The sequence below is a fragment of the Tiliqua scincoides genome, chromosome 14 (assembly GCF_035046505.1).
Source record: "Tiliqua scincoides isolate rTilSci1 chromosome 14, rTilSci1.hap2, whole genome shotgun sequence".
Taxonomy (NCBI): Eukaryota; Metazoa; Chordata; class Lepidosauria; order Squamata; family Scincidae; genus Tiliqua; species Tiliqua scincoides.
Genome location: NC_089834.1, coordinates 2,933,844 through 2,949,372, shown reverse-complemented (window position 1 = coordinate 2,949,372; position 15,529 = coordinate 2,933,844). Strand labels below are relative to the sequence as shown.

At 46.8% G+C, this 15,529-nt stretch overlaps 1 protein-coding gene across 1 annotated transcript in view; it reads right to left on the bottom strand.

Moving 5' to 3' along the window:
- Positions 1-15,529, bottom strand: part of ADGRD1 (adhesion G protein-coupled receptor D1) — a 235,142-nt gene that overhangs the window by 56,826 nt on the left and 162,787 nt on the right. Inside the window, exons 19-20 of the mRNA XM_066609760.1 lie at positions 13,979-14,045; positions 10,450-10,516 (exon numbers count right to left, since the gene is read on the bottom strand). Of these exons, the coding sequence (XP_066465857.1) occupies positions 10,450-10,516; positions 13,979-14,045 (134 nt within the window). The remainder of the gene's footprint in view (positions 1-10,449; positions 10,517-13,978; positions 14,046-15,529) is intronic.

Here is a 15,529-nt window from a genome sequence, read left to right as displayed (position 1 = left end):
ATTAGAACAGACAAAAGGAAATATTTCTTTACCCAGCATGGAATGAATCTGTGGAACTCCTTGCCCCAGGATGGAGGCAGCTCTCCCCAGACATGCCGCCCCTGACCAGTTCCTCCCATTGTCTCCACTGCCACACACAGTTTCCCCAACCCTTTAAAGGACATATAAGGGCATAAAAATGGCACTTCCGATTTCCCTGAGAAAGCAAAAGTGATGCTGTTTGGCCCTCCAAGGGCCTTACAAGGCATTTGGATGGTTAGGGAGGCCGCATGTGGCCTCTGCAGCCCTTGGAATGTCTCTGGATTGAACAGCGAGTGGAGGAGTGGCACTTTGTGGTTGTGGCCCTGAGAGGCACTCCCCAGCCATGCTGCCCCAACCAGTCCCATGAGCCTTTGAAAGCTATGTAAGGGCATAAAAACGTCACTTCCAGTTTCCTTGAGAAACCGAAAGTGTTTTTTGCCCCTCTGAGTTCTTTACAAGGCCTTTGGAGAGGAAAGTGGTCTCTACAGCCCTCTGAAGGCCTCCAGAAGGAAGGTAGTGGGCAGGACCAGTGGGGGGGGGACGCCCCCTGATGGGGTGGGCAGCAGTTTGCGGTTGTGGCTCTGGGAGGCCCTGGGACCAGGGTTGCCACTGCATCTGGCCCAGATGCCTTTCAGAAGAGATAGGACAGCACCCATCAGAGGTTACATGCCATGATGACTCTATGCAACCTCCTGGTTTCTGACGCAGCCTGTCTCTGAATGCCAGCTGCAAGGGAGTGGCACAAGGATGTGGGCATCTTCTGGTCTTGTGTACACCCTGAGGCATCTGGTGGGCCACTGTGAGATGCAGGAAGCTGGACTGGGTGGGTCTTCGGCCTGACCCAGCAGGGTGCTTCTGATGTTCTTACATGGGGGGGGGGGTGATTTGCACACGTAAGTGTGTTGAGTAGGGCTTGATATTGGGTGATGTGAGCCTTCTTTCAGAGAGAGAGAGAGAGAGAGAGAGCCCAATCCTACGCATGTGTGCTCAGAAGTAAGTACCATGATAGTCAATGGGGCTTACTCCCATGAAAGTGAGGATAGGATTTTAGTCTAAGTCAGCTGCAACAGCTCATTCATACCTACAAATTATCCCAACAAACTTGCAGTCAATGCTACTATACATAAGCATGTGTGAACCTGCCCTAGATAAAATTTAAAAAAAGAAATAGAATAAGAAAGTCGCTTTAAGGCAGATAAAGTTTTGAGGAGAGATAATGCTCTTCATGCCTAGCTTGAGTAAACAGATTCAGTACAAATGGTTTATTAATGTTCTAGCCAACTGAAGCAAGGAAGTTGTTCAATTTATACTATAAAATAAATTTAAGAAACCACTGCCAACTTGTTTGATGAGTGCATCTCCTTGACTTCCCTTGTTCCCAACATCTGGCATAAACACCTCATCAATGCTGCAGGGAATAAGTGGATGATGGAACACTACACTTTCTTGCTTCAGGCGGGGGTTGGACTAGATGATCTTGTGGGTCCCCTTCCAACTCTATGATCTATGACTGTATTTTTAAATCCCCACAAACATAACCTGATTGCCAAGCAGAATTATGGCATCCATGAGAGCAAGTGGATATCTGAACATTTGAATGTCTGAACGATGGGACAAACATTTAGATTTGGGAACGGCAATGTGAACCAATAGCTGTGTTTGGAAGAGGCACTTTTGTGTGGTTGCTGTTATAAATACAAATGACTTTGGGAGTGTTGGCTCACTCATATCAGAACAACATGGGCAATAAAAACAGTTTGGGTTTTTCAGAGTTTTCTCCAGAGAGATGCTTGCTGTATTCAACATGTCAGATACTTGGGGGAATGACATAAATCAAGAAAAAAGGATATGCATTTCTGAAATTTCTTTATGCTGAGTCAGACCACAGGTCCAGCCAGCCTAGTCATTCCCAGCCTGCTAACCATAGCTCACCGACTGAACCCAAGCAGAGGCATTGCTAAAGTTTGTGTCCCCCAGTGCGAGAGCTCATGACATCAACCCTATGATGGACTCCTGTGCCAGACCATACAGAATAAATGACAATATCATACGCGCAGCCTCAGCGTAGTGGCATCACTAGCTCGCTCGCTCCATTTATTTATTTATTTCAATTCATAACAGTACGGGTCACCCAACAAATCATGGACCAACAATAAACCAGTGGCCAACATGAGGACATTCACACCAAGTTCAAGTGTTAGTTCTGAGACATGGAAATGAGACCTGACTCATACTAATACCTGATAGGTTCCCTGCTGTGTCATATTAATCCCTGCTAACTGGGTAAGAGGCCCTTTTTCAAGTGGGTGCTCCTTGTTTATTTAGCAGGGGGAGAGTAACTGGCCCTCCTCATCCCAGCAGTGTCTCTTCTAGTGGCTGTCTGCTGGTGCACTTTTGCATCTTTTTAGATTGGGAGCCCTTTTGGGACAGGGAGCCATTTAGTTATTGGATTTTCTCTGTAAACCACTTTGTGAACTTTTCCTTGAAAAGCGGTATATAAATACTGTTAATAATGATAATAACAACACCTCATTGGCTCTTGGAACATTCAGTCTCATTGATCAGTTCTGAGTTTAAGAAATCCACTTTTTGTGACATAAGGCAGTTGTGTTTTCTTTTTCTTGCTATTTGGCTATAATGTTTGATAAAATATGGATAATTCAACACAGTTTGTTTCATCACATTCTGCTTTCCAATGATACCTGATGGTATTATTCATAAATTTTCCAAAAGGTTTCCAAAATTTTGGCCACTAGTAGTGTCACATCCCTGAGGGTGTCACCTGGTGTGGTCTGCACTCTTTACACTCCCTAGTGCCACCAATGAACCCAGACCACAGGTTCAATCGGGGCTCAGCCCTATCTAACTTTCCAGCACTGGTGCAACCACAGTGCAGCCTCAAAGTAAGGGAACTAATGTTCCCATATCTTGAGGAGGCCTCCTAGACTGCCTCCCCTCCACAGGATGCAGTACGTGCCCCATTGGCATGGCTGCACCAGCACTGGAAAATTGGATCGGATTGGGCCCTCAGTGAGCTACGGTTAGCAGGCTGGGAATAATCCCAGAGGACTATTGCTAAGCTGTACTGGACCTGTGGTCACCCCAAGGCCTACTCGTTTCGAAGCGCTAGACCAGGGGTGTCAAACTCATTTCATACAGAGGGCCGAATAACATTTATGATGCCTTCTGAGGGCCGGAAGTGATGTCATTAGGCAAGAAGTGATGTCATTAAACTGGTCATAACCAAAAATATGCACCACTTTTTCTCACTTAGGAACTCATCAGTTGCAAATGACAGAAGAGAAAACACACAAATCTTGATTATCTTTCAAGATATGGGAGAGCCCAATTTTCATGTGGGCTGCCCTTTCAGCAGCTGAGAGCCTGAGGGCCAGATAAAAAGCTTCCGTGGGCCACATCCGGTCCCCGGGCCTTATGTTTGACACCCCTGCACTAGACATTGCTTCATGAGCCACTAATCTGACAGTGTACCGGATCACCTGGAGTCATCTGCAGGTGGTTACAATCCTATTCCCACAGCAAAGCAGGGCTCCTCTGACACGTTTTAGAGCAGAAGCCAAATAAAGGATACCTTTCCATTGACCTAGCAAAACTCAACCGACTGAACTCCTGGAAATGCAAACTCTTTCTCTTTCCCATTTGATCTCTGCAATGTTTCTTAGAAACAGTTCGCCAAACCTTGGCTCTCAGTGCAGTCCCCGGTGGTGGAAGTTCATATAACTCTGATCCCAGCATCATTAGCAGCAACACTTGCCATGACAGAGTTACTGTGGCTTTAAGCGTCCCTTGCAAGGTCACAAAGAAAATCGTTATGCTGTGGGCAGGAGCTTCCGCCAGCCTGGCATTTCATCGATTGAGCTCCACGAGAGATGATGTGAAAGGGAAAGAAAGGGGTAATGTGGGACTGTATTCTGTTCAGGAGCGAATTCGGAGTTGCTACAAATTCCAGTGGGATCATTTTCAGGGTGACCAGATGTCATAACCACAAAAGTCGACAAGGCACCCCAAAATGTAGGACATCCAAGAAAAACGTAGGACATGACAAAATAAAAGCTAGAAACACCCATTGATTTTATGTGGTTAATTTAAACACTCTGTTACTTATTACATTTAAAACTATATTACATGCAATTTATTAATTATAAGATTTATTAATTATATGCCTGCAGGGGCCGCTCATAAGAAAAAAGAGAACATTTCAGTTCTTTTTCAGGATATGAGGCTAAAAAAAGAGAACATGTCCTGGAAAAAGAGGACATCTGGTCACCCTGATCACTTTGAATTTTCACCATTGCTGGTCTGGAAATCTCATAGATTGGGGTGCATTATTTCCATATAATGCTGACCAGAACTCAAGAACACAAACCTAAGCCTAAGAAGATTGGTTCAGAAGAGAATAATGAGGTTGATCAGAGGACTGGAGGACAAATCCTACAAAGAAAGGTTAAGGGAACTTGGTAGGTTTAGCCAGGAGAAGAGAAGGCTGAGAGGGGATATGACCGCGCTCTTCAAATACCTGAAGGGCTGTCTTATAGAAGAAGGGACACATTTGTTCTCATCTGCCTCTGAGAGTAGATCCAATGGGTGAAAGCTCCAAGAGTGGAGATTCTGGCTGGACACTGGCAAGAAATGCTTGATGATCATTCGGGCAGTGGAACGGATTGCAGAGAAAGGGAGATCTTCAAGAGAGACAAGCACCTGCTGGAGCACCTGCTCTAGGAGGACTTCCTGCTCCAGGTAGAGTGTTGGATGATGACCCTGTGGATCCTTTCCAACACTATGATTTTAAGAGATTAAACAAATGATGAATTGAAAGGGGAATCTGGTCCTTAACTGTGCCCCTTCCTACGAGGATCTTGTTAGTACATTCCATTTCCTAGGTTACTAAGAGATTCAACATAGAGAGTTCAATTGCATACTTACCACAGGAAATAAGCTCATGCTGGTTTGTGATGGTTTTGTGATGGTTCCCCCCTAAAGCAGTCAGAGCCTGTTGCAAAAGCCACTCTGTCAGTGCTCCTGCACCTTCCCATCCCCATCGTAGGAGGTCTCCCTTCTCACCAGAGGAGGGTGGAATAGAGGAAGGGAGGTTCCCTTACCCAGAGGAAATCTGGACTGCCCCCCCCATTGCAAGCAATGGTTGCCATTTTGGTGCCACTGCATTGATGGGTGGGTGGGAGGAAAGGATCAGGTCCAGATTCTCAACAAAGAAAGACTTCTATAAATGCTCTCTCTCTCTCTCTCTCTCTCTCTCTCTCTCTCTCTCTCTCTCTCTCTGAGATAGGCAATTGGTGGTACAATCTATCCCATCCTTCCACATAAGAAAAGCCTTACGGGTTTGGGCTAAATGCCCACAAGTCCAACATCCTGTTTCCAACAGTGGCCAGTCGGATGTCTCTGAGAAACCAGAAGTGAAGACAAATATCTTCATCCCACTAGAACTGTCCAAGGTACTGAGACTCTGGCCTCACCTTGCTTCACTGCAACTGTCCAATCTCACCAATGTGGGCTTGTGCTCGTGGCCTAGACACAATGGCTCTAGTCCAAATTCTGATGCCGCAAATGTAATATATGGGATTTTATTGGAAGAATCCCATTACTGAGGTTTGCATGAGAAATCTGCTGTTTAAATACACACACACAAATAATAGTGATGGGATTAGTGAATCGTAACCCCTGACATGTAGCCATTTATGAGCAAGCACATGAACCTGCAGGGCCCATAAAACAATGACTCCCCACTCCCCGTGTGCTTAATAGCTTCCCGTCTATTCAAATTTCACTAATGCAATGCATTAGTGCATTGACATTAGTGCAGGCAGATGTTGGAATTTTCAGTAGATTTCCTTAATTCTGCCATATATATGGAAATACACTATGATAGCAGATGGCTGATCAAAATGGAAGCCTTCTGCCACAACACATTTTTATGAAATATTCAAGTGCCGGGACTATTTTTCCCTCCTTGATTTCATTTTCCGTCCCTTCAAAACACGATAGAGATCTATGGAGGAACCCTACTTCCTTCTGGCAGGAAATTAGCCTTTGTCCTCTCTTCCAGCCAGGGGATGATGACTACACCCACCATCATTCCCCAGCAGGACATGTCACCCAGAACTTCCTTGCTAACTAATTACAGGCCGTCAAGCATCTCCCATCTTTACCAGAGCACTCCACCAACATGTGGGGTTTTTTTTCCCTCTTCTTGGAGAAGAGGGATCCATCATAGCGGGAACCTTCTCAAGGTGCGCAATGCTCACCTCAGTTGGGTTCACTGCAATCCAGTCAAGAACACCTGTGCAATTGAATACCTCTGCCTCACATTCTCATCCCATCCTGACATTTCATTGCAACGATATTCCACTTCTTCTTGCATCATGGCTTTCAAGGCAGAATAAGAACATCAGAAGTGAGTGGAGGCCACAGAGAGGCGAGTGGAGGTGTGGGGAGAGGCGAGGAGGGGGTGTTCCAGGGCAGGAAAAGGCGGGGAGAGGACAGGGAGAAGGGGTAGGAAGGAGCAGGGTGGGAAGGAGTCACGGCTGGTGGTGCTGAGCTCCGCCGCATCTAGAGACTCCGTGTTGGGTCGTGGGCCTGACACTTAGGCAACATGGAGGCTCTCGATTCTACAGTAGTCCCAGGGTTGCCGCAGAATCAAGCAGCCCCATTGTGGGGCTATTTGCCTTACCTGGGGAAAGGAGACAAAAGTCCCCTTCTCCTGAGGTGCTGCCAGTACTGCCTGGTTAGTACTCAGGATGCCACAGCAGCCATATTTGGCACTGTGGCAGCCCCATGCACCAAGCAACATACAACTGGGCTGCCCAATTGTAACTGCTTATTTTAAAATTTTATGCTGTGTTTTATGTATTAAGTTTTGTAAGCTACTTTGAGCTTTGGGAAAGACCGGGAATAAATGCTTTAAATGAATAAATAAATAACCACAAAAAGATGCCCCCGATTCATTACACACCAAGTGAAGGAACTGAAAGTCAAGACACAGTATGGTTCAACTCTGGAATGGCTTTTAGGAATTCTGTTTACACTGGAATTAAGGAGTCATTGAATATGGGACAGAATAGAACAATGTCAGGATGGAACAAGGCTACTTGGCCCCTACATTCTACTGACTGCCGAACGGAGCTTTCAGTTCAGCCCCAGAAACGAATTGCTTCCACGAAGTCTAGATAGATCTGATACCACAGCAGAACTCCCAATTATAGCTCAGAGCCCAGCAAAATCAGTATTTGCTGGGTTGGGATTTGCAATCAATAGCTTTTTGGAATGGTGCTAATTACTTCAGATGCCCAACAGAGGGAGGAAAGTACTGATGCAGTGACATCTCACCTGAATAGTGATTAAAAAAAAAAATTATAGTTCCTTTCTGTTATTCATCAGCACTTTTCTAAAAACCTCTCCAAATATACAAGATAAGGAAGTGCGGGAGTCATGAATAAACAAAGTTCTCAGAAAGAGGAGATGGTGTGAATGGAGCAGCAGAATGAATACAGTGACTGACAGTGCAATCCTATGTGGGTCTACTCAGAAGTCAGCTTTGCTAAGTTAAATGGGGCCTGCTCCCAGTTAAGTTCATGTAACATTGCAGCCTGAGCAACATGCCCTCTAGGAGTACAGAGGTGGGCTCAGCATGCACAGCTTTGAGCAATCGCTATGCCAAGGCCACACCACAGAAGGCCACTTGGATGTGACCAGAAGCCGCTTCCAATTCGCACTGAGAACTTCTAGTCATGTCTGGAGGCATTCCGGGGTGCAGGGAGGCCAGCGGAATCTCCAGAGGGGCGGTCACAACCTCCAGGTGAGCAACTGGGGCACTGCAACAGGTCCCCCACAGATTTCAGTGTCAGCAGAATTTGTGGGGGGTCCTGGAATGGATCCCCTGCAGATACAAGGGACCCCACTGTATGTACTATATCTGTGACCGTGAATATCCAAATGTGTGTGAATTCTAACATTCAACTTCGACAATCTCAGACAAATTTTGCTAAAGCCCCAAAATTCAGAGGCACCTCAGTGAATGTTGCCATGCACCTAAATTTGATTGTCAGTCTACATAAGTTCAAACAGTGGGGGAATAATACAGGTTGAGACTCATTATTCTCAAGGGTTCCATTCCAAGAACTTTTGGATGGCAAAAAAAATGCACTATAACAAATCAATTTAAAAAAACAAAGTGCCTTTGCTCAGGTGATTTAAAAACAGCCTTGCTGATCTTTTGAAATGCACACAGAGGCCAGTGTCTCTCCAGGCACTTAGGCTTCACTAGGAGGCCGCTGACACCTCCCTTCACCAGGAGCCCCAGCCAGGGGGGAAAGAATCGAGGAGGTGATCATTGCTGCCATTTAGCTTTCTTTCATGTGCTCAGGGGGAAGGGAGGAGTGAAGCCTGCAGAGAGAATGACTGATGGGTTGTCAGCTGGCTGCCTTCTCTGGCATTATTAATTGACTGTTTTCCTTTAATTTAAAGGACCCTTCTCATCAGCTTTGAGATAGCTGTGGATAATTATCTGTGGATAATTCGGTTATACCTGTAATCACTTGCATGACTGTCTCTCTGCAACAGTAAAAAGCAGTTTTTAAAACTGTGATTTTAAAGGGGTGCATTTTTCCCCTTCTCCAGCGATCAGCAGATTCCTTCTCATTTGCAGGGGCCATTCCTGTTGAATCAAATCCGTGTTAAAAAAATCCGTGTATAACAAGGCTGGACCTGTATATTAACCTACATATCGGAATGCCGGCATTCACCAAATTTTGAACAGGCAGGATATAAATCTTTTTAAAGAAACAAATCCTTCTGCTTCGGAAGTTACAGAAGACCAAGGTGTAAATTCTCAATCAATATGTTTGACCTTCCATTTGCTGGTAGTCCGCCCCCCCCCCCCCCGAACACACAGACACACACACAGCCAGTGTGATCACAGAAAGCACAGCTGCCTGATCAATAAAAAAACAAGAGGGAGGCTGCAGAAATCTTGGCCAAGGAGCCTGTTCCTTCTTAAACCTGCACAAACCACCTCTTGCAACCTCCCTGAGCAACCTGCACGATTAAGCCACATTTCACTGTAATTTAATGTGCGGGAATAATTAAGGAGCTGTAATACATTCACGTATCAGTAACTCAGTCGTGAACCTGCAACTCCCGCCCAGAAAGATTAAATTCATTACAGCCAACAGATGCACCCAGAGCACTCATCTGAACCTAACAGGCCCTCTGCAACTACCCTCCTTTGATCAAGTGTGAAAGTTGCAAACGCTTGGCTCGGTTTCCCAAACTCAAAGCCGAGTGTGAATTCATTCCCCTTGTAAAAGCTGCTTAAAGATTCAGCAAGGGGGGAAATGCCTGTGCAGCTGGCTGGTCGACAACCTGGGATGCAGCTGGAAAGAAATGGAGGAGGTAGTAGTGCGTTACCTGTGGTAGCAATCGGAAATGAGCTCTGGTTTGGAGTGGGACTCCCCAGGGTGGTGTGTCCTTCAGATTCTGAAAAGGTGGGCTTTGCTGCTTTTGGTGAAACAGGCTGTTGCAGCCTTTCCTTATTTTGCAAATTGTAGCGGGCGCCACTTTCTTATGGGACAGTCGCTGCATGCGGAAAGCGGTGACGCTCGAGCCATGGCATGTGGTTGCTGCTCATGTCAACTAGGACTCAGCCTCATTATTCCCCACAGTGGTGTTGCCAGTGTGGGCACTGACTGGTGCAGTTGTCTCTTCCCCCTGTGCCGTGTGACACCCCCTTACCCTTCAGAAGCAACATGCGGCACCTGGAACAGGTTTGTCAGCAAAGTGATGACATTGTTGTGTCATTGCCAAAGTGCTTGAAGGGCTGCCATTTTGAAACCTGGGTGGCAGAAGGGCCCATTCGCCACCAAATGCAGCAAGGGCCTCCATTTGGTGGGGGCTCAGGTGGCATACCTGCCACCCCCCAGAGCGCATTACCTGGGGCAGACCTCCCCTCCGCCCCCACTTGCTGTGCTCCTTTTTCCTGTAGTCTCCCTCCTCTTGCACTGAGCAAAATGTAGCCCAGCTATTTTCAACCTTTTTCATCTCATGGCACACTGGCAAGGCACTAAAATTGTCAAGGCACACCATCAGTTTTTTGACAAGGCACACTGCACTGACAGCAGGGGCTCACATCCCCCAGCGGCCCTACTAATAAACGATCCTCCCCCAAACTCCCGAGACACACCTGGAGACCATTCGCGGCACACCAGTGTGCCATGGCACAGTGGCTGAAAATGACTGATGTAGTTTATGGCAACCGCAGACTCCTTTGGTGGGTCACACCAAAGGTCCCCATGCTGGGACTTAGATGCAGTCTCCAGCTAAATTCGACTAGTTTCCATAACATGCATGGGGGCAATTAAGGATGAAGAGGCATTGGGAGGGACAGTGCGCACGTACCACAATTATGAACAACGCTGGGGCCACAAAAGCCCAGATCGTGCCATTTTCCAACGAAAGCCAGCAGCTGCAGAGAGATTAAGAAAGGAGCACAAGCACATTAGTGCGGCCAGATCGTATGAATAAAACAGCAGGTTTTTAGCATTAGCAGACTGGGATCGTCAGATGCCCTACAAGGCAGCCACATCTTCTGTTTTCGACCCCGGTTTTTCTTCTAAGGTTGCCACTTTTTAAAAAACTAGCTCTCCAGAAGCTCCTGAGAATGACTACATGAAGATACAGTGTCATTTCAATAGGAGTTGGCAAGGAAAAAGTGGCAGAGCCTATGGAGCGAATAAATATTAGGAAAACACAAGTACGGACAAGTTGATGGAGAGGCATATCAATGAAGTGCTTTCTACCATCCACAGCAGGAAAAAATTCATGTTAGAGATATTCGGTGTGCAAGGATAGTCAGCTATGCAAGCACTCCTGATGGGAGTAAAATGGAGGTAAGCCTTTGTATGCCTGCAAATGTCATGGTATGGCTCACTTCCTACCAGTGAATCATGGGGGTTATAGTTTAGCCCACAATTCTCTGGCAGGAAGATGGGTAGGAGATTCCTCTGTTTCCATTCCATCCAAACTGCACAGCTTCATTGCATTCTTGTTCCAATCCCTTTCACACACAAAAATTCCCAGGGTTTTTTTTTTTCTCCCTGAAAACAACATTTCAAGGCTTCTCCCTCCACCGCTAAGCATTTTCACACATTTCCTATCCAAGCCTCTGATGTGATACATTGTAAAGCATGCATTCAAATATGTGTTTTCTCAAATGTACGGAATGCACAGGATCCATAGATATATCTATTTTTTGTAAAGTCTAGGTTTCCAAGGAGGAGTCCAGAACCTTTGGTTCCATCAGGAAGCCTCTAGGTTTGAGGAATCCTTCCTTTGTCTGCTATCCCCCCCCCCCCCACCAAGTCTTTACCTGTCTTACTTAGGCAACTTAGACTATATAATCCAGTTCATCCCTTCAGGTCACTGGAGAAGGCCCTCTTACGCCTATGGAAGTGGGAGGGGTGGTGGCAAGAAACAGGGCCTTCTCAGTAATGGCACCAACCCTATGGAACTCCCTCCCTCTCAGTTTACGAACATAGAGACATCCCTCTCAGTTTACGAACATCTCAGTCTTGCTCCATGGAGACTTTCTGATGGGGTGGGGAAGTACATGGTGGAGCGAGGGCTCAGTTCACTGATCCCTCAGGACTTCTTGAGCCTGTCTTGTCAGGCAAGTCAACCCTTTGAAGGCTTGATGAGCACCCAAAAGGCATGTTTGTGAAATCCATGCTTCATTTCTGCTTGTCCGGCTGCTGCAAAATGAACACGGCCAGTAAAAAGGGGCGGGAGGGACTTTTCCTGTTCCCAAACAGCAGTCTTGGGTGGGCTTTTGCTCGGATTGGTACATCACAGATGGAAAGCCACAATTGCCTCTTCCGACGTGCCTCCAGGTGCTGGGAGGGGCCAGCCCACCGCAAGAACACATGTAATTTGTCATTTTTGGCAGCAGCAACGGGTAGCGTGTCATTCATCAAAGAACGGCTTGCTGTGGGCATTGTTCTTTCACACAGTAAGAGAAAATATCCCCGTCGCCTCTCCCTTTCTTCCAGCTGTCAGACAAGGGGAAGAGGACGGGAAAGAAAAGAGGCAGGCACCTTATTTCTCAAACTGTCAGGGGTGGATTATGGAATGGAAACCAAAAGGGCAACACTAAGCTGAGAACAGCAAGGGGGCGATGCCCGGAGCCAACAGGCCGGAGCCAATAAGTCAGGGCCGACTTTCAGCCAATTGGACCAATTGTTCCCAGTTGGGCCCTGTGTCTAAGCGGGCTCCGTGCTAGGGTCATGTACTCCAGTCTTGTCAAATACAGTCCTGCAACAACACATTGCAAGGGACACCTGACACCACACTACGAGTTTTACAGAGAACAGCAACCATTTTAATTCTCTTCTGCATTCTTAAAAAGCCAGCAGTGTTTGTCTAGACCGGGGGTGCTCAAACTTTCAACTTTAGGGATGCTGGACCTTTAACAAGTGTATAGAAGAGAGAATTTCAGCAGGTGCAATTTGTCATCCCACAGATGACAAGCTGCACCTGCTGAAATTCTCTCTTCTGTACACTTGTTAAAGGTCCAGCATCCCTAAAGTTGAAAGTTTGAGCACCCCCGGTCTAGACAGTTTATATTTTGACATATGTTTACTGTACTTGAATTACATAATATTTCAATTATAGAGCTATTAATTCTATAAAATTATAGAAAAAAAATTATTTATCTCAAAAAGTTAAATATGTAAATACATATGTTCTGTGTATTTTTTTTTTAAGGATTCTGTGGTTCCTGTAAATACGAGTAAAGACTAAGGACCCAATCCTATCCAAATTTCCAGTGTCAACGCTGCTCTGAGGTAAGGTTCCCTTACCTTGAGGAGGCTTCTGTGACTGCCCCCCTCCCACTACAAGATGCAGCGTAGATACAAGATGCGCATACCCCATAGGCATGGCTAAATCAGTGCAAGAAAATTGGACGGAATAGGATAGGATAAAAACCTTTAATAAATTTTTTCTGGATATGTCTAAGGTTCTACAGACCTTGGCTATGAACCTGGGGCCCTGCCCCCAAAAATGTTTCCAGTTGGACTCCACAGCTCTCTAAGGCCTGGCCATAGTGGTAGGATGCATGATTTGCAGGCAGGAGGATTTGGGTAGAATCACCCGAATCCCCGGTCTACCCATTGAAAGCATAGCCTGAAAGACCCGGGCTCTCTGGAGGCAGTCCTGCGGGGAGCCCAGGTCTACCCATTGTAAGCATAGCCGGAAAGACCCGGGCTCTCTGGAGGCAAAGTCCCGCGGGGAGCCCTGGGAAATTGCTGCTAGTCAGTGCTGGCTAATACTAACCTAGACTGGTTAGGCTCAGAGAAAGCTGCTTCTGAGGGGAATGGTCAGTGGGAGAAGAGATACTCTGCAGGCCGAAGCGCCCAGGTTCAGCTTTGGCACCAGCAGGAAAGCCTTCCCTGGTGGCCATCCTCAGGAACATTTGTGAATTCAAACACATACCCAGGGATACCTAGTGTACTTAACATGTACCAACCTACCTACCTACCCCGCCCACCATCAAGCCTCTTACTGTTTTAGTTTGCTTTCAATAAATCCTTCTAGAAGTCTCATTTTTAACAAACCTTGGACAGACGTGACTCTGCCCCCTCCAGCTTATACCCACAACCCTACAGATGTGTGTTTGTGTCTCACTGAATGAGCCCCGGGGCTACAGTCTAAAGTGCCCCTAAGGGTGGTTATGAATTCTAGAAGGACTCCACCCAATTTGCAGGCTACCCATTGGCTCCTCCTAACAGGAAGGAATTTACAGGCTTCCTGTTCAGACTGACTTGATTGGACAAGATTGATTTCAGTTCTGATCTCTTGCTGGGCAGTAAATTCCAGCTCGCATTTCTATCAGGCCAAAGGTTCCAGCAGATACAGTTTCAGGACTTACTTGTGGACTTCTCCATAGCTTTCCACCGCTGAAGTCACCGAGATGACGCAAATCAGGAGTGGGCAGCCTGCAACATTCGGAGATAAAGATTATTGCAGTTGGAGGACAATTCCAGCCAACACCTCACTTTTAACAGAGTGGATAGGGAGATGCTTTTTACACTCTCACATAACACCAGAACCAGGGGACATCCACTAAAATTGAGTGTTGGGCGGGTTAGGACAGACAAAAGAAAATATTTCTTTACTCAGCGTGTGGTCTGTCTGTGGAACTCCTTGCCGCAGGATGTGGTGATGGCATCTAGCCTAGACGTCTTTAAAAGGGGATTGGACAAGTTTCTGGAGGAAAAATCCATTACGGGGTACAAGCCTTGATGTGTATGCGCAACCTCCTGATTTTAGAAATGGGTTATGTCAGAATGCCAGATGCAAGGGAGGGCACCAGGATGAGGTCTCTTGTTATCTGGTGTGCTCCCTGGGGCATTTGGTGGGCCGCTGTGAGATGCAGGAAGCTGGACTAGATGGGCCTCTGGCCTGATCCAGTGGGGCTGTTCTTATGTTCTTAAACTACAATTCCCAGGAGGCCTTGCAGGTCTCTTGTTATCTGGTGTGCTCCCTGGGGCATTTGGTGGGCCGCTGTGAGATACAGGAAGCTGGACTAGATGGGCCTATGGCCTGATCCAGTGGGGCTGTTCTTATGTTCTTATAACAGCAGTGGACACATAGCTATCACATCAGCTTCCACCACAATGCCTTCTTGGGAGCCAGCGGAGGTCACTTCTGGGTTGTGCTGGGCCCACGACCCACTTCATTGGCCGCCGCAGACCCTGATATGCCCCACAGAAGCAATCAGAAGCAACTTCCAGTTTGCAGATCTGAGGCAGTGGTGCCCAACATTTTTTCACTTGTATACCCCTTGGCAGCCCATTTCCATAACATGTACCCCTCATATTAGCCTCCCAAGGCATTCTATTGCCAGCCCCACATGGCATTCTAATACAGACCTGCCTTTTTCCACAATTATTCAATTCTTTTTCAAGTACCCCTAAATTCCCTGGTAAGTACCCCTGAGGGTACACATACCCCTGGTTGGGAAGCAGTGGCGTCGCTAGGGGGGTGCGGGCAGCATTGGGTGACGCGCAAGGGGGGTGACGTGCACTGGGGGGATGACGTGCTAAAATCGTGGTGTTTAGGAGCAACCCTGTCACGCCATAGACTGTTGGATGTGGAATTTCCAGCAGAGTGCAATGCAAAAAACCAGAGTGAAATAGCTCCTTTCCTTCAAAAGTTATGGCCAAAAAACCGGAAAGAAAAAATGCATGGAGCCCTATGGAAAGTGAAACCGAGCCGTATCGCGTGTTTACTCGCGAGTAGGCATACTTGCCATAGTCCGTCGGAAAGGGCAGGCTGAGACGACTCCAACGACACCAGAATGGTCCCTATCCAATGAATGTAGCCCCAAAAAACACCCAAGAAGGAGGTCCCTCCCTTCCAGCTGCGAGTGTATTGAGCCCTATGGAAAGCGAAACTAAGTCACACGGTCACGTTTACC